The 14,619-nt window shown below is 46.5% G+C and overlaps 1 protein-coding gene across 1 annotated transcript in view; it reads right to left on the minus strand.

Moving 5' to 3' along the window:
* Positions 1-664: 664 nt before the first annotated feature.
* Positions 665-14,619, minus strand: part of LOC138293501 (vitamin D3 hydroxylase-associated protein-like) — an 806,941-nt gene continuing 792,986 nt past the window's right edge. Inside the window, exon 15 of the mRNA XM_069232739.1 lies at positions 665-2,815. Within this exon, the coding sequence (XP_069088840.1) occupies positions 2,690-2,815 (126 nt within the window). The 3' untranslated portion in view covers positions 665-2,689. The remainder of the gene's footprint in view (positions 2,816-14,619) is intronic.

The raw sequence follows: 14,619 nt of genomic DNA on the forward strand, positions 1-14,619 counted from the left end.
ACAAAATAAAAGGAATCTTTGCTCAATAGATATCCAAGAGACCTTTAAAGTATTGCCTCCTGGAAGAACTGGTATGATTTATGAGCAAGCAATATTGAAGATTGAACTTCTTCATATAAATGGGGAGGATTTGATGACATGTTTGATTAATGCTGACAAACCAAGGGCCAAATGTATAATTTTGTCATGCAATGCAATGCAACACAGCAAGACACCTTGCAGTGCTGTGCTTCATGAAAGGTAGGGGGCAGAAATGTGGCATATTTAACAAGATACAACACAATACTGCTCTCGTCTTGAGATGGAACATTTTTGGCTGCCTGGCACAAAGCAGTCACCCTTGCACTATGGTTTAAGTGTGCCCACGTTGCAGGCAGGAACATTTGTGTGCAGGAAAGGAATACCTTCCTGCACAAAAACAAATCCTTTGAGGCATTTTCCGCTTTCTATGTGGGCTGAATTCTGCAGCACACATAGAGGGCAAAATGAGGAGAAATAAACATATGGGGGGTTATTCTAACTTTGGAGGAGTGTTAATCTGTCCCAAAAGTGACGGTAAAGTGACGGATATACCACCAGCCGTATTACGAGCTCCATAGGATATAATGGACTCGTAATACGGCTGGTGGTAAATCCGTCACTTTTCCGTCACTTTTGGGACGGATTAACACCTCCTCCAAAGTTAGAATAACCCCCATTGTTTGTTATTGTTATTGTTGTCCTTGTTACGCCTCCCCTAGGAAGGCGTAGAATTTTGACACATTCCCAGGTTTACCACTCATGGTAAATCTGGGAATACACCAAAATCCATGGATGGATGCATGGGAACACCCACGTCCACCCATGGAATGCCTCAATGGGGCAGGGTAATGCAAGGCAGAGGCTTGGGCTGCCTTGTGTTACTCCAAATTTACCAAGCACAGCAGAGACATACAAGGTGGCCTTATGTGGCTTGGTACATCTCATCTAGGATTCACACTGCCCTTGCGTTACCTAGTGTGGCGAAAGAGCGACACAAAGCTTTGGTAAATATGCCTCCAAGGGTTCAATGTCCATCGTACATCCAGAGCCACTGGGAATATGTTATTCTGTGGCCCTGGATTTTTTCTCAAAATTATGGATTTGCCACTTTTGCCACATAATCCATTGTCTGCAGCACAATGTGCAGATTTGAACAAAAACAATGTTTCTAGCTCAAACAAATCCAAAGTTCTAAAATCATGGCAACCCGTGTTGCAATGCAGTGGAATGCCCTTACACAGAAGTTGACTGGTCATCTTGTATCTATTTTACTAGGCTGGATTCTTCCCACAAAATTGTTTGTATATTACTGCTCCCTCTGGTATTAATTTGACACATTCAGCACCAGTGTGTCCTAAGTCATTGGTGTTTGGAATGATATCAGTGGAGACCCGTGAAATCAAAACAATAGGTCGCACTGCATCAAGCTGGAAAAGAATAATCAGAAGGTCTGACTTTGTTTGCCTCACTCCTGCTTCTTTCGCTTTGAAAGGTCCTTGCTATCCCTGTAGTATTTGAGAAGAGGTAAGTATGGTTCGGTATACCTTTGAAGATTTAATTCCCGATGTGCTCCATTCATTTGAGGAGTTTAAAGCAAAAGGACGTTTTTCATTAGTTATAATTCTACACCGGCTTTGAGTGGCTATACAACAGCATATATATACATTTACAGATACTAAAAAAAACATAAACTGATTGTGTTAACATGCGGTGGATTCCAGTAGATTAGTGTCAGTAGTATATGCAGCTCCTATTACATTAACCACCTTACAAATGAGGAAAATTAGGGAAAAATCAGCAAGTCAAACGCATCTTGCCTTATGTCAGGTGTATGAGTCTTCAGGTTTTATTCCTGATGTCTCAGGGCGATATAGTGAGTGTGAAAAGATTTACTGCATCTATTGCGACTTTGTTCATCATCAGGTTATGCTGAGGTGGGGTATTTTATGTACTGATGAAATGGTTAGTAAGTCACAACAGCACGCATCGTCATTTGAGATTCTGTCTTGTACTAAAGAAGTCCCTAAGCTCTCAAGATGGTGGGTGGATATAGACTTGCTCCAGGTAAAAGGAAGGATAGTTTTGACCAGATTTAAAGGTACTTGGCATAAAGCGCAACACTGGGGGCTCAATATGGCATTCCATTGTGAATCAAGATGCACACAGTGAAGTGGCCATTGGCTCTTTGACACGTAAGGTTGTATGATCAATCTATAGAACAACATGAAGCATAGGTTTGAGGCAGGCTAAGGATTTGACAGGTAAAGAATCATTAAATCCAAATGTGACATCTTTTTAATACAGTGATCCTAATTAAAGCATTTAAAGCATTTGAAGGTTTTAGAGCAGTAAGCATTGAGGCCATTTGGCATCATGGCTTCCATGCAGTAATCTTGGGAACAAACATGACAACATGTGAGTTGGAGCAATGTATTAAACAATGCTTACTACTTTTATTCTGGAAGATGCGTATTGTTGTGTGTGACACCTTTGTTTATCATTTGAACTGCAAATATCAATATTATTTCAAACAAATAGAAAATAACTTCACTTATATGCACTGGAGAATTTTATCAGCCTTGCACTGTTAATTACTGGAAAAGCTTTCTCTGAGCACCCCTTTCCCTCCACCCACATTATCCCCACACTGACAGATGCCACTGGGCCCTTAGCGCCTCTTCTTTGCCGCAGCGAGAGTCTCCACCTCCTTCATGAATCGCAGACAAAGCTCCTCCTGCCAAGGCAGAGCCACACACTGCACAGACAGGGGCAAACCCCCACCGCTCTCTACAGCCTGAAAGAGAAGGAAAAGACAGGAAAACTTATGTAATGGAAACGAACTGCATGAAGAAGTGAAGTCAAAAAAGCCTGTCCAGGGCAGAAGGTGGAAAATATACCATAGTCCAGCATAAACAACTACAGAGATTCTGCAGGGTTGACAGACTAAGAATTCAGAGTCAATTACTTATAAGAATAATGAAGTCAGGTAAGTTCAGGACAGGCTTAGTCAAACCACTACATCCACAAACCAACAGCACCAAACAGACAGAATATTCCCTTCTCAAACGTATACCTTCTTATGTGGAACCCATGTATCAAATGCAACGCTGCTTGGGCATTCCACACTGAGGGCCTGATTACGACCCTGGCGGTAAAAACCGCCAGGGCAGTGGTCCGCGGGAGCACCGCCAACAGGCTGGCGGTGCTCCTTTGGGCATTCTGACCGCGGCGGTACAGCCGCGGCCAGAAACGGAAAGTCGGCGGTGTACCGCCGGCTTTCCGCTGCCCAGGGGAATCCTCCATGGCGGCGCAGCTTGCTGCGCCGCCATGGGGATTCCGACCCCCATACCGCCATCCTGTTCCTGGCGGTTTCGGCCGCCAGGAACAGGATGGCGGTATGGGGTGTCGTGGGGCCCCTGGGGGCCCCTGCAGTGCCCATGCCAATGGCATGGGCACTGCAGGGGCCCCCGTAAGAGGGCCTCACTTAGAATTTCAGTGTCTGCTTAGCAGACACTGAAATTCGCGACGGGTGCTACTGCACCCTTCGCACCCCTTCCACTCCGCCGGCTCCATTCGGAGCCGGCTTCCTCGTGGAAGGGTGTTTCCCACTGGGCTGGCGGGCGGCCTTTTGGCGGTCGCCCGCCAGCCCAGTGGGAAACCCAGAATGACCGCCGCGGTCTTTTGACCGCGGTACGGTCTTCTGGCGGTTCCCGCTTGGCGGGCGGCTCCTGCCGCCCGCCAAGCTTGGAATCACCCCCTGAGTGTACACACCAGGCAGTATAATGCCACACAGGGCCTTACTTCTATGTTGTTTCTTTGTAGCAGTCAAAAACTGTAACTATTTCTTGAACAAACAAGACATGTATTCTCAGGATTAAAGATTGCTAGCTATCTCCTAAGGTCCAAGTCTTCTGCTCACCTTACAGGTGTCTGGCATTGCCATGCCGCCTGCAGCAATTGCATAAATACTTTTGACTACTCATTAATTTAAGGGCAGCAGCAGGAGGGGTGACTGTTAAGAAGATTAGTGGCTGATTTAAATAGCAGATTTCCCAACAGGGTAGCAGTCTATCCCCTATTGTTTCAAAACTGGTACCTTGGGCTAGTGTACTTGGCTCCTCTATCTACCCAATGCTTTAAAGTATGGTCACTACTACTTAGTCTACAAAGAGCTTCATATTCACTGATTTACTTAATCAATCAATCAGGAATTTGTAAAGTGTACTACCTGTGAGGGTCTCAAGGCACTGGGGGGAGAAAGAGGGGAGGGAGTTGTTGCTACTGCTGAAACAGCCAGGTCTTGAGAAGTTTCCTGAAGGTAAGGAGGTCTTTGGTCTGGCGCAGATGGGTGGGAAGAGTGTTCCACATTTTGGCGGCAAGGTGAGGCTTGCGGAGGCATTCTGGATGCGTTGCAGCCTCTTCTGGAGCTTGGCCGTGTTTCCTGCATAGAGGGCATTGCCGTAGTCCAGTTTGCTGCTTACGAGGGCTTGGGTGACTGTTCTTCTGCATCTCTCCTACACACAGCACTGGGCTTCTCCACCATTTGATGTTTATCCCCATATCACATACTGATTCTCACTCATTCATTCTTCTCACTGTTTGCCAGGAATGACTGATGATTTTGAAAGCTGTGGTGTGTAAATATCTTCAATGAATTTGACCATAGGAGCACGGAAACTGAGAGGCAGATTGGCGATATAGTGGCGCCCGCGGCTTCGGCGGTCTTTTTGAAAGACCGCTAAAGTCGTAATGAGGGCCATAATGTTTGAAGAGCCCTTTCCACAACTGATTCTGGGTGAGGAAAGAACACAGGTAATTCCTCTGACCGATGAAGGTGAAAATGGGGGACCACCTTTGGAAAGAATTTTGAGTTTGTGTGAAGTACTACCCTATCTTGATGTAGCTGGAAGAAAGGTTGTTCTAAGGTTAGTGCCTGGAACTCACTGACACATCTGAGTGAAGTGATGCCAATGAGAAAAGCAACCTTCCAAGATAGAAATTGGAGGGAGCAATTGTGTAGTGGTTCAAACGGTGTACCCATAAGTCTTGTTAGAACAATGTTAAGATTCCATGCAGGTGCTGGTGGCACCCGCAGTGCAATTACTCTTTTAAGGCCTTCCATGAAGGCTTTAATGACTGGTATCTTTTTGAAAGTAGGCAGACACTGAGGCTAAATGAAAGTGTATGGATGTGAATGCAAGGCCTGAGAGCTGTAGATGTAAGAGATATCAAACAATGTTTAGTGTTGTTGCGTTAAATGGATTTATAATGTTATTATGACAATAACAGACAAATTCCATCCATTTAGCTGCATAGCATGCTCTAGTAGTAAGTTTGCGTGCTTCTTTAAGAATGATCATACATTCAGGTGGGATATTGAGATTACTATGACCTCAGGAGCCAAACTGCTAGGTGAGTTTCTTGAGATTTGTGTGCCTGATTTCGCCCTGGTTCTGAGTGAGAAGGTCCGGGTTGAGGGGAAGCTTCTCGTGAAGAACTACTGATAACTCTAGGAGTGTTATGAACCAGGGCTGTCAGGCCCATGTGGAAGCCACTAGCATTAGTGTGAGGGATTTTTGCCTGAACTCCCAAAACCAGAAATAGAAAAAGAGGGAGAGGTGGAAAATATCCCTGACCAGTTCATGCATGGAGCATTGCCCTTGGATTAGGGGTGTGGGAACCTGGAGGCAAAGTTTGGGCATTTTGCCTTGTCCAGAGTTGCAAACATATTTATTTCTGGAAACCCCCACTTCTGAAAGTAGGGGAGTAGGACTCATAGATGTAGTTCCCACTCGTGGAATTGATGCTGCTGAGAAGGCTGGCAAAATTGTTGCATGTTCCCTGAAGATGTTCTGCTAACAGATGAATGCTGTGATGGAGAGCCTAACACCAAATTGTCTGATATAGGCGTGATAACCGAAGAGAATTCGTCCCCCCCAGTTCTTGTAAATAGTACATGGTTGTCATGTTGTCCCTCCAGACCAGGACAACCTTGCTGATCAGGTGAGAAGTGAATGCTTTCAACACTAGGTGAACAGCTTGAAGCTCTAGGTAACTGATGTAGAGACCCTGGTGTTGGGTATCCCAGAGAACTTAAACTGTTCTATAAGTGCACACTCCAACCTGTTTGTGATAAGGCTGAGATTGAGATTTTTGGAAATTGATGATGAAGCCTAGTTGACGAGGTAAGACAATGGTAGTTTGATTGTGTTGTGGACATAGTGGGAGAGTGGTGGCTTTGATAAGCCAGTCGTCAAGATACGGAAACACATCAACCAATCAACCAATCAATCAATCAATCAATCAAACATTTATAGAGCACGGCAAATCATTTGTGAAGGTCTCAATGCACTGGAGCTGTATGCAGCTGCGTGGAGGAATATTCGAACATCCAGGTCTTTAGTTCTCTTTTGAATTTCTGGAGTGACAGTGCAGTCCTGAGGTTTAGGGGGTGGTTGTTCCAAGCCGTGGCTACCAGGAGCAAGAAGGAGCGTCCTCTGCTAGTGGCTCTACACATCTGTGGGATGTGTGCAAGAGAAAAGGAATATGATTGGAAGTGGCTGGTTGGTTGGTGGAAGGTCAGGCGTTTGTTGATGTATGCTGGTCCTTCGTTGTGCAGGACCTTGTAGATGTGGGTCAGCATCTTGAACTGGCATCTCTTCTGAATTGGGAGCCAGTGTCATTTTTTAAGATGGGGTGTAATGTGGATCCTTCTGGGGAGGTCGAGTACGAGTTTTGTCCTTGTGCTCTCTATTGTCTGGAGTCTCTTCAAGAGGCATGCTGTGATTCCTATGTAGAACGTGTTTCTGTAGTCCAGTCTGCTGGTGATGAGGGTCTGTGTGATGGTCCTCCTGGTGTGTGCTGGGAGCCACCTGAAGATCTTGCGGAGCATGCAAAGAGTGTGGAAGCAGGCGGATGAGACTGCACTGACTTGTTTCCTTATGGATCGTTTCCTACCCAGGATGATGCCGAAGCTGTGGGCGTGGTCTGTTGGGACGGGTGGGTGAGCTGAGCTCTGCAGGCCACCATGTGTCAGTGCATTGCAAGGTGTTGTTCCCAAAGTTGAGGACTTCTGTTTTTTCAGTGTTGAGTTTGAGACAGTTGTCCTTCATCCAGTCCGCTACGTTCATCATGGAGCTGTGGAAGTTAGCTTTTGTGGTGGAGGGATTTTCAGACAGTGAGAGGATGAGCTGTGTGTCTTCAGCATGGGAGTGTAGAAGGTGTGGGTATAGTGTTTTGGACAGAATAATAGCACAGAAACTATAAGAGACGAGATCTCGATTTTCTATTGTGAGGCCTTTATTTCTCTTATTTATAATTGCCTTGTTCAGTCTCTTTCTTGATGACTTTCAGTCTCTTTCTGGGCTCCTATTATATGGTTCCAAAGGTTCCCTTCCTTTAGTGTTCTTCTGTTCTCCTTTCAGGTAGTTCTCTCCAAAGGCACGATCTCAGTTCTCCAAGGGAAGCGGAAAGCTCACCGGTGTTGGAGTTGGGAGTGGGAAGAACAGAAAAAGAAAGGAAAGCTAAGTCAGGTATTCAAGGGCTTCTGGTCCTTTATGGGCTTCCGGTGCCCGCGACGTCGGGTCCGGTTCCCCTGTGGATTCTTCTTCTCTCTTCTTGTCTCGGTCTTCTGGGTTCAGTCTCTCTTTGGTTTTTCCTCCCGTCTCTTCTGCTGCTTGCGCTTGCGCCCGAAGTCCTTCCTTTATTTCGTTGGATACCCGGAAACCGGGTTTCCACAGTACTCTGTCGCTTTGTTTCGACGAGTCGTGCCCCTGGGGCATCGGTTAGTCGGCCCAGGATCGACGTAGGTAACCGGGGCGCTAGCGACCCGGTTACACATCCCTCCCCTAGAGAGGGACTGTTGAAGTTCCTGGCTCATGGGGTATCGTGATAAATAATCCGCAGTACATAGTTGAGCTCCGGGGAGGTGTTGCACCTGAAAGGAAAAGGGTTGCAGTTCCATAAACCAACGTAGTATGCACGAGTTGGTATTTTTGTGTTGGGACAACCAAGTAAGAGGAGCATGATCGGTATACAGTATAAATGGGTGTCCTACGAGATAATATTGAAGATTTTCGATGGCCCATTTGATTGCTAGATATTCTCTCTCTATTATAGGGTAGCGTTGTTCCCGGGGTAGGAGTTTGCGACTACTGAACACAATAGGGTGGTTGTTATCAGCCTCATCCTTTTGAAACAACACAGCTCCTATACCCTCATCAGAGGCATCAGTCTGCAGAGAGAAAGGTTTATGGAAGTCGGGACAACATAACACGGGCTCCGTGGTAAGACTTTTCTGTAGAGTAGAATAACTATGTTGTTGGGCCGGCATCAGGTTTGTTATCCTTACTGGCTGTCTCTTCCTTAAAAGATTGGTAAAAGAGGCAGCTAAGGTGTAATAGTGGGGTGTAAACCTTCTATAATAGCCCACTAGTCCAAGAAAGGAACGCAACTCTTTTTTCGTGAACGGGGTAAGTACTTGTAGGATGGCTTCTATTTTAGTCCTTTGAGGTTTGCTCTGTCCTTTTCCTATGTAATAGCCCAGATATGCAATCTTGTTGCATGCTAGGCGACATTTTAAGGGGTTGGCAGTGAGTCCTGCCGTTTGTAGGAGGTGGAATATTTTGTCTAGATGAATTAGGTGTTCCTTCCAGGATTCGCTATAGATCACTATGTCATCTAAATAGGAGCCAGCATAATCGCTATGGTGCCGCAACAAGTTATCCATGAGCCTCTAAAAGGTTGCTGGGGCCCCGTGTAACCCAAATGGGAGTACAGTAAAATGGTAAAGACCTGATGGGGTGGCGAAAGCTGTTTTTTCCCTATCCCCGGGTGATAAAGGGATCTGCCAATACCTTTTTGTCAGGTCCAGGGTTGACATATAATGGGCTTTTCCCAGCCTTTCCAGGAACTTGTCAACGCGGGGAATCGGGTAGGTGTTGAATTGTGATATGATGTTTAACTGTCTAAAGTCAATGCAAAAGCGGATGGAACCATCCGGTTTTGGTGCAAGGACGACTGGGGAGCACCATGGACTCACGGAGGGTTCTATTATCCCCATTTGTAGCATTTTCTGTACCTCTTGTTCTACTATTTCTTTTCTGGCTTCTGGGATTCGATATGGCCGAAGGCGAACAACCTTCCCAGGTTGAGTCTTAATGTGATGCTGTGCTAAAGTGGTTCTCCCGGGTTTTGAGGAAAAAAACAATCTGTGCTTGGTAAGGAGGCTTCTATTATATGGTTCCCAAGGTTCCCTTTCTTTAGCTTCTAATGTGTTCTTCTGTTCTCCTTTCAGGTAGTTCTCTCCAATGGCACAATCTCAGTTCTCCAAGGGAAGCGGAAAGCTGACCTGTGTTGGAATTGGGAGCGGGAAGAACAGATAAAGAAAGGAAAGGTAAGTTGGGTATTCGAGGGCTTCTGGGTTAGAGTTAGAAGGGAAGGGTGCGGTATGGTGGGAGGGGTGCTGGGGTATTTTCTACTGTATGTCCCAGACTATCACCAAATCATGGGGTGCTCCCTTTGGGTCACCAAAATAAAGTAAATAGGCTGATTCAGGAGGACTGTTGACTTCACAGTCCCCCTGCTGTGTGTTAGTTTTAAAAAAAAGGGAAGGAAAAAACAAAACTTAGGTCAAGAGCCTCTCTCTTTGTCTGCTAATGTCGGCTTGGTCAATTGTGCCTGTTCCCTTCTCTCTTTTCCCACCGCCCGCTCCCTCCTCCCTCCCGAGGAGAGTATTATAACGTTTGCTGAAGCAGGAACGTACCTGCGCTAGCCACGTTCCTCCAGGGACGTGGCGGGAGAGGGGTCCTTTATGGGCTTCTGGTGCCCGCGACGTCGGGTCTGGTCCCCCTGTGGATTCTCTTCTTGTCTCGGTCTTCTGGGTTAGGTCTCTCTTTAGTTTCGCCTCCCGTCTCTTCTGCCGCTCGCGCCCGAAGTCCTTTCTTTATTTCATTGGATATCCGGGTTTCCACAGTACTCCGTCTCTTTGTTTCGACGAGGCTGGCCCCGGGGCATTGGTTAGTTGGCCCAGGGTCGACGTAGGTAATAGTGGCACTAGCGACCCGGTTACAGGGAGATGATGTTGAGTCCATGTGATCTTACTTTGACGGCCGGGGGGTCATGTAGGTCTTGATTTTGTGGGGGATCCACAGATGATCTTCTTGTGCTCTGAATTGAACAGTCGGAGAATGATCCTTTGGGTTTTGCCGGTAAGGTACGAGGTGATTCATTTGAGGGTGTTTCCTTGAATCCCCATGTGGTGGAGTCTGTTGATCACGATGTGGTAAGAGACGGTGTAAAACCGGCGGTCAGGTCCAGGAAGATGAGGGCTGCTGTTTCCCCACAGGCCAGAAGGGTTCTGATGTCATCTATTGTCGCAATCAAGGCTGTCTCTGTGCTGTGGTTAGCTTGAAATCCAGAATGGGAGGGGTCCAAGAGGTTGTGGTCTTCTAGGTGTTGCTGGTTGATCGCTTTCTCAAGGACTTTTTCTGGATCGGGGAGCAGACAGATGGGCCCGTAGTTCTTCAATTCGGCTGGGTTGGCAGATCTTTTTTACAGGAGTGTGTTTCCAGACCTCTGAATAGGAGGTCACTGTGATGGAGGTATTCAGGACCTTACTGAGCTTGTCACCGATTGTCTTGCTTCTGAGGTTGAAGACGTGGAGGGGGCAAAGGCTCATGGATGCTTCAGACTGTACAGAGTTCATGATAAAGAGAGTGTCTTGAGTGGTGAGGAGTTCCCAGTGGGTGAAAAGGTGTTTGGGGTCTGTGTTTGTGCATGACACCCATGGCTGTGTTGTCTGTGTAAGTGTGCTGCCACTACTGCTAGACATTTTCTATTTACTTTGTAAATACTCGAGGTGCTGTTATCACTCCAAATGGAAGGACTTTGAATTGGTAAAGTCTGCCTACTATTACAAATCTGAGGTATGTGTGATGTGCTAGGTGTACAGGAACATGAACATAGGCATCCTTTAAGTCTAGGGCTGAGGGGAAGTTGCCTTGTTGGAGAAATGGGATCACATCCTGAAGAGTGACCGTATAAAAATGCTCTGACAAGATATAGTGGTACAAAGGCCATAGATCTAAGATTGGTCCTAGGGAACCATCCTTTTTGGGAATTAGTAAGTATAAAGAGTATAATCCAGACCATTGATATTAAGGAGGAATGGGTTCTACCTCTCCTTTAAACAGAAGACCTTGAACATCATGTTTGAGCAGTGTTTGATGTTCCAGAGAGAGTCTGTGAGTGTGAGGCGGAATTCTTGGAGGTGTGGTGATGAGCTCCAGCTAAAAACCATATTGGATATTATCAAACACCCACTGTTTGAATGCTATTGATAGCCATGTGGGCAGAACATCTTGCAATTGGCCTCTGACTGGTTAAATGATTGAGGGGAAGGCGAAGAAAGTCACTGTTTTGTGGTGACTGGAGCACCAAGGGGGAAAGCTTATATGCCTCTTCCTTTGATATTATTGCTATAAGACCCTCTATAATAATCTGACATAGTGGCTTCTAAGGATGTGGTTTTAGAGCCCGCCCAAAAGTGGAGCAGTGACGGGGACTAGGCATTTGCAGAATAACCCTAGATTTGGCAGTCTCTGTACCTTTTTTTAATCTTTTCTACGGCTGAGGCTACCTGTGGACCGAAAAGGTGTTCTTTATCAAGGAGAAGGTTGAATAGTGTTTGCTGGACTTCCAGTGTAAAAGAGGATATGTGTAGCCAAGCATGTCGGCGTAGCAAGACGCTAGTGATAATTCCCCTAGCATCTGTATCTGCTGCATCCAAAGCACATTAGATGGAAGTATTGGAAATTAGCTTTCCTCCCATGACAAGCTGTTGACCTCTTTTTCTAATGCTCCTCTGGGAGGTATTGGAGAGGTTCCTCCATTTTGTCCCAGTGGCCCCTGTCATAACATGCTAGTAACCCCATGGAATTACCAATACACCACTGATTGGTGGACTGTGCTGATACTCTTTTGCCAGAGGCATCAATAAATTTGCTCTCCTTATGAGGAGGTGGAGCATCATTGGTAGTTTGAGAATTAGCCCTCTTACATGCGTTGGTTACAACTAGTGAGTCAGTGGAATTTGTCCTCTGATGTAAAGGAGGTCAGAAGGGGAGGCCCTGTATTTTCTATCGACCCTGGGAGTTATAACTCTAGCATTTTTCGGGTCTTTAAAAATATCTTCTGTATTCCTTAGGCATGCAGAGATATTGGTTTGCGCTATGTCAAGTGGAGAGAGTTTAAAAGAGAAAATCTTCTTCCAAAGCTCTTTGCGTAACTGGACATCATGATAATTGGCAGCCCTGCAAACAAGCACCTGCTACGTGGTAGAGTCAACAAGAGAGGAAGGTTTACCCTGCTATAAATCAGGATCTGTGTCTCCTTGAAAGTCAATATCATATGCTGTCCAAGGATCAGGGGGCAGAGGTCTGATACCATACGTGTCATCCCCTGCGTTATGTCCACGTAGAAATTAATGTGGGGTCGATGGAGGTGTAATGTCTAAAGGGTCACTGTAAGAATGAGGTGGTGAAATTGGTGGAGGAAGGGATGAAAGTGGTGGTGGTGAGGAAGGTGGAGACAGTGGTAAAGGGCTGGTGGCTTTATCTGACTTCCTCTTCTTTGTTGATACTAGAAGGCCAACAGCGTCCGCAAGGGAAAACTGACACTTTGATAATGTTGTTATGGGCATCAAAGGTTTAGTGAGGTTGTGCCCTGTGAGAAGCTGGATGTGAATTTGCCTCTGATTGGCATCAGGTTTTTCTTATAATTGATGTAAAATTGGTTCCAATGGAGTGCCAGGATCAGATCTCAGAGCTGCTTTGGAAATCTGCGAGGCCAAGGTGGATTTCTGTTTCAGAGCTGAAGTTATCGGTGCCCAAGTGGTTGGTGCCGAGGTTAGATGAATCAACCCAAAAGGGGGTGTCAGCACCAAACAAGTCTGCTTTGGTGGTTTTGGATGAAGTTTTGGTGCAGAGCCCGAAGGTGGGGCATCCTAATCAGTTTTTTAGTGCCGACCATGGCCAGATGGCCGTGGTGGCCCTGCAGCCTTTTGTTCTGTGGAAGCTGAATGCCTTTTAGAGAACTGAGTCATTTATCCATTGATCTGGTGGTGTCCTGCTGCTGTGGTGATAATTGCATCAACCGCCTTTTAGAGATACCGCTGGCTACTGCGTGGTGCACCACTGGAGCTGTGGTGCGCTGTTGGGTGGCCACTAGTGGCCATGGGTCGAGGCGACTCAAAACAAAGGAGACTCCAATTCGAGAAAAAACAGCAAACAGGCATGGCCACAGCTCTGATGCGAGACCCGGAGTAGGCCCAGAGTGATCAGGTTTGTGTTCTATCATTGGGAGCGGAGGCTATACTGACGGAGTTGAGGGCTGGGTTTTGTGCCATCGACAATAGATTTGAAACCCTGACCACCAGACTCGATAGCACGAGCAGTCGCCTGAACAAACAACAATCACGCCTAAAGGGTACGGAGGGTCGAATTTCCTCCATCAGTGCGAAAGCATCTTGAGAAGATGGAGGCTGAAGACTGTGGCAATACAGAACGAAGATTTGGAGGCCAGGGGGTGCTGCAACAACTTGTGCATTGCTGAATCTACTAACACAGGCTGGTTTGACCTCTTTATAGAGAAGTTGCTGATGGATCTATTAGGGCACCAAGGCTTCACCTCAACCTTTGTAAAGCACACTGTACCTTGGGCCCTAGACTGGCTCCCGGGGCTCCTGCCCGCTTGATAATCCCCTGTCTGCTGAATTTCCGGGACCGAGTCACTGCCCTCCGACTTGCCAGAGAGAATGCTCCTTTACAGTATCAGGGTACCAGTGTCCCTTTTTCCCGATTTTATGCCTGCGGTGCAAGAAGCCAGGCAAAAATTCACTGAGGTCAAAGCTTTGCTTTTTAAAACTGGTGTACGTTATGGCATGATCTATCCAGCCCGGCTGAGGGTTGAGTTCAATGGTAAAACGTGGTACTTCGACAATCCCGAAGAGGCCATGATGTTTGTAAGCAACATCCTCAGCCAACCAGCTCGCCCCATGACTCTTCACGGTGGCAATAATGATCCAGATGTGGCACCTGCCTCGAGCATGGAACTCTTCCCGCCTGACTAGATGAGTCTATTTGAACCCACACTGCCACCAGTTTCAAGACCATGCTATCTATTTTTTTAATTGTCATACCCCACCACTGCTTAGGACCTTTAACTGGTGTATTACCATGTTCCGTTTGGATCGTTTTCACCCATATTGCACTGTCAATTTTACGTGCGTTGTGGGAGATTCCTGTGATTGCGTTGCCATGCTCCATTGGTTTATACCACAATCCCTTTTCTTAGTTTAATGTTCTTTGTTTAGGGTCCTGTGGGTTTCACCTGGTAATTGTAGGCCGTCTGTGGGTGGTGGGAGGGGTGTTTTCTGTTCTCAATTTATGCACTGTAATGTTGTTTTGTTTTCCAATGCAGTCCGTTCCAGCAGTTTACGCAGATGACATCACATGGTCCACACAGAGGAATGGCGGCCTCCTCGCACACAAATGCTTTGGGACTTACTTTCATGTTCTGGAACATACACGGTTTAAACAA

This window comes from Pleurodeles waltl, chromosome 4_2, assembly GCF_031143425.1.
Source record: "Pleurodeles waltl isolate 20211129_DDA chromosome 4_2, aPleWal1.hap1.20221129, whole genome shotgun sequence".
Taxonomy (NCBI): Eukaryota; Metazoa; Chordata; class Amphibia; order Caudata; family Salamandridae; genus Pleurodeles; species Pleurodeles waltl.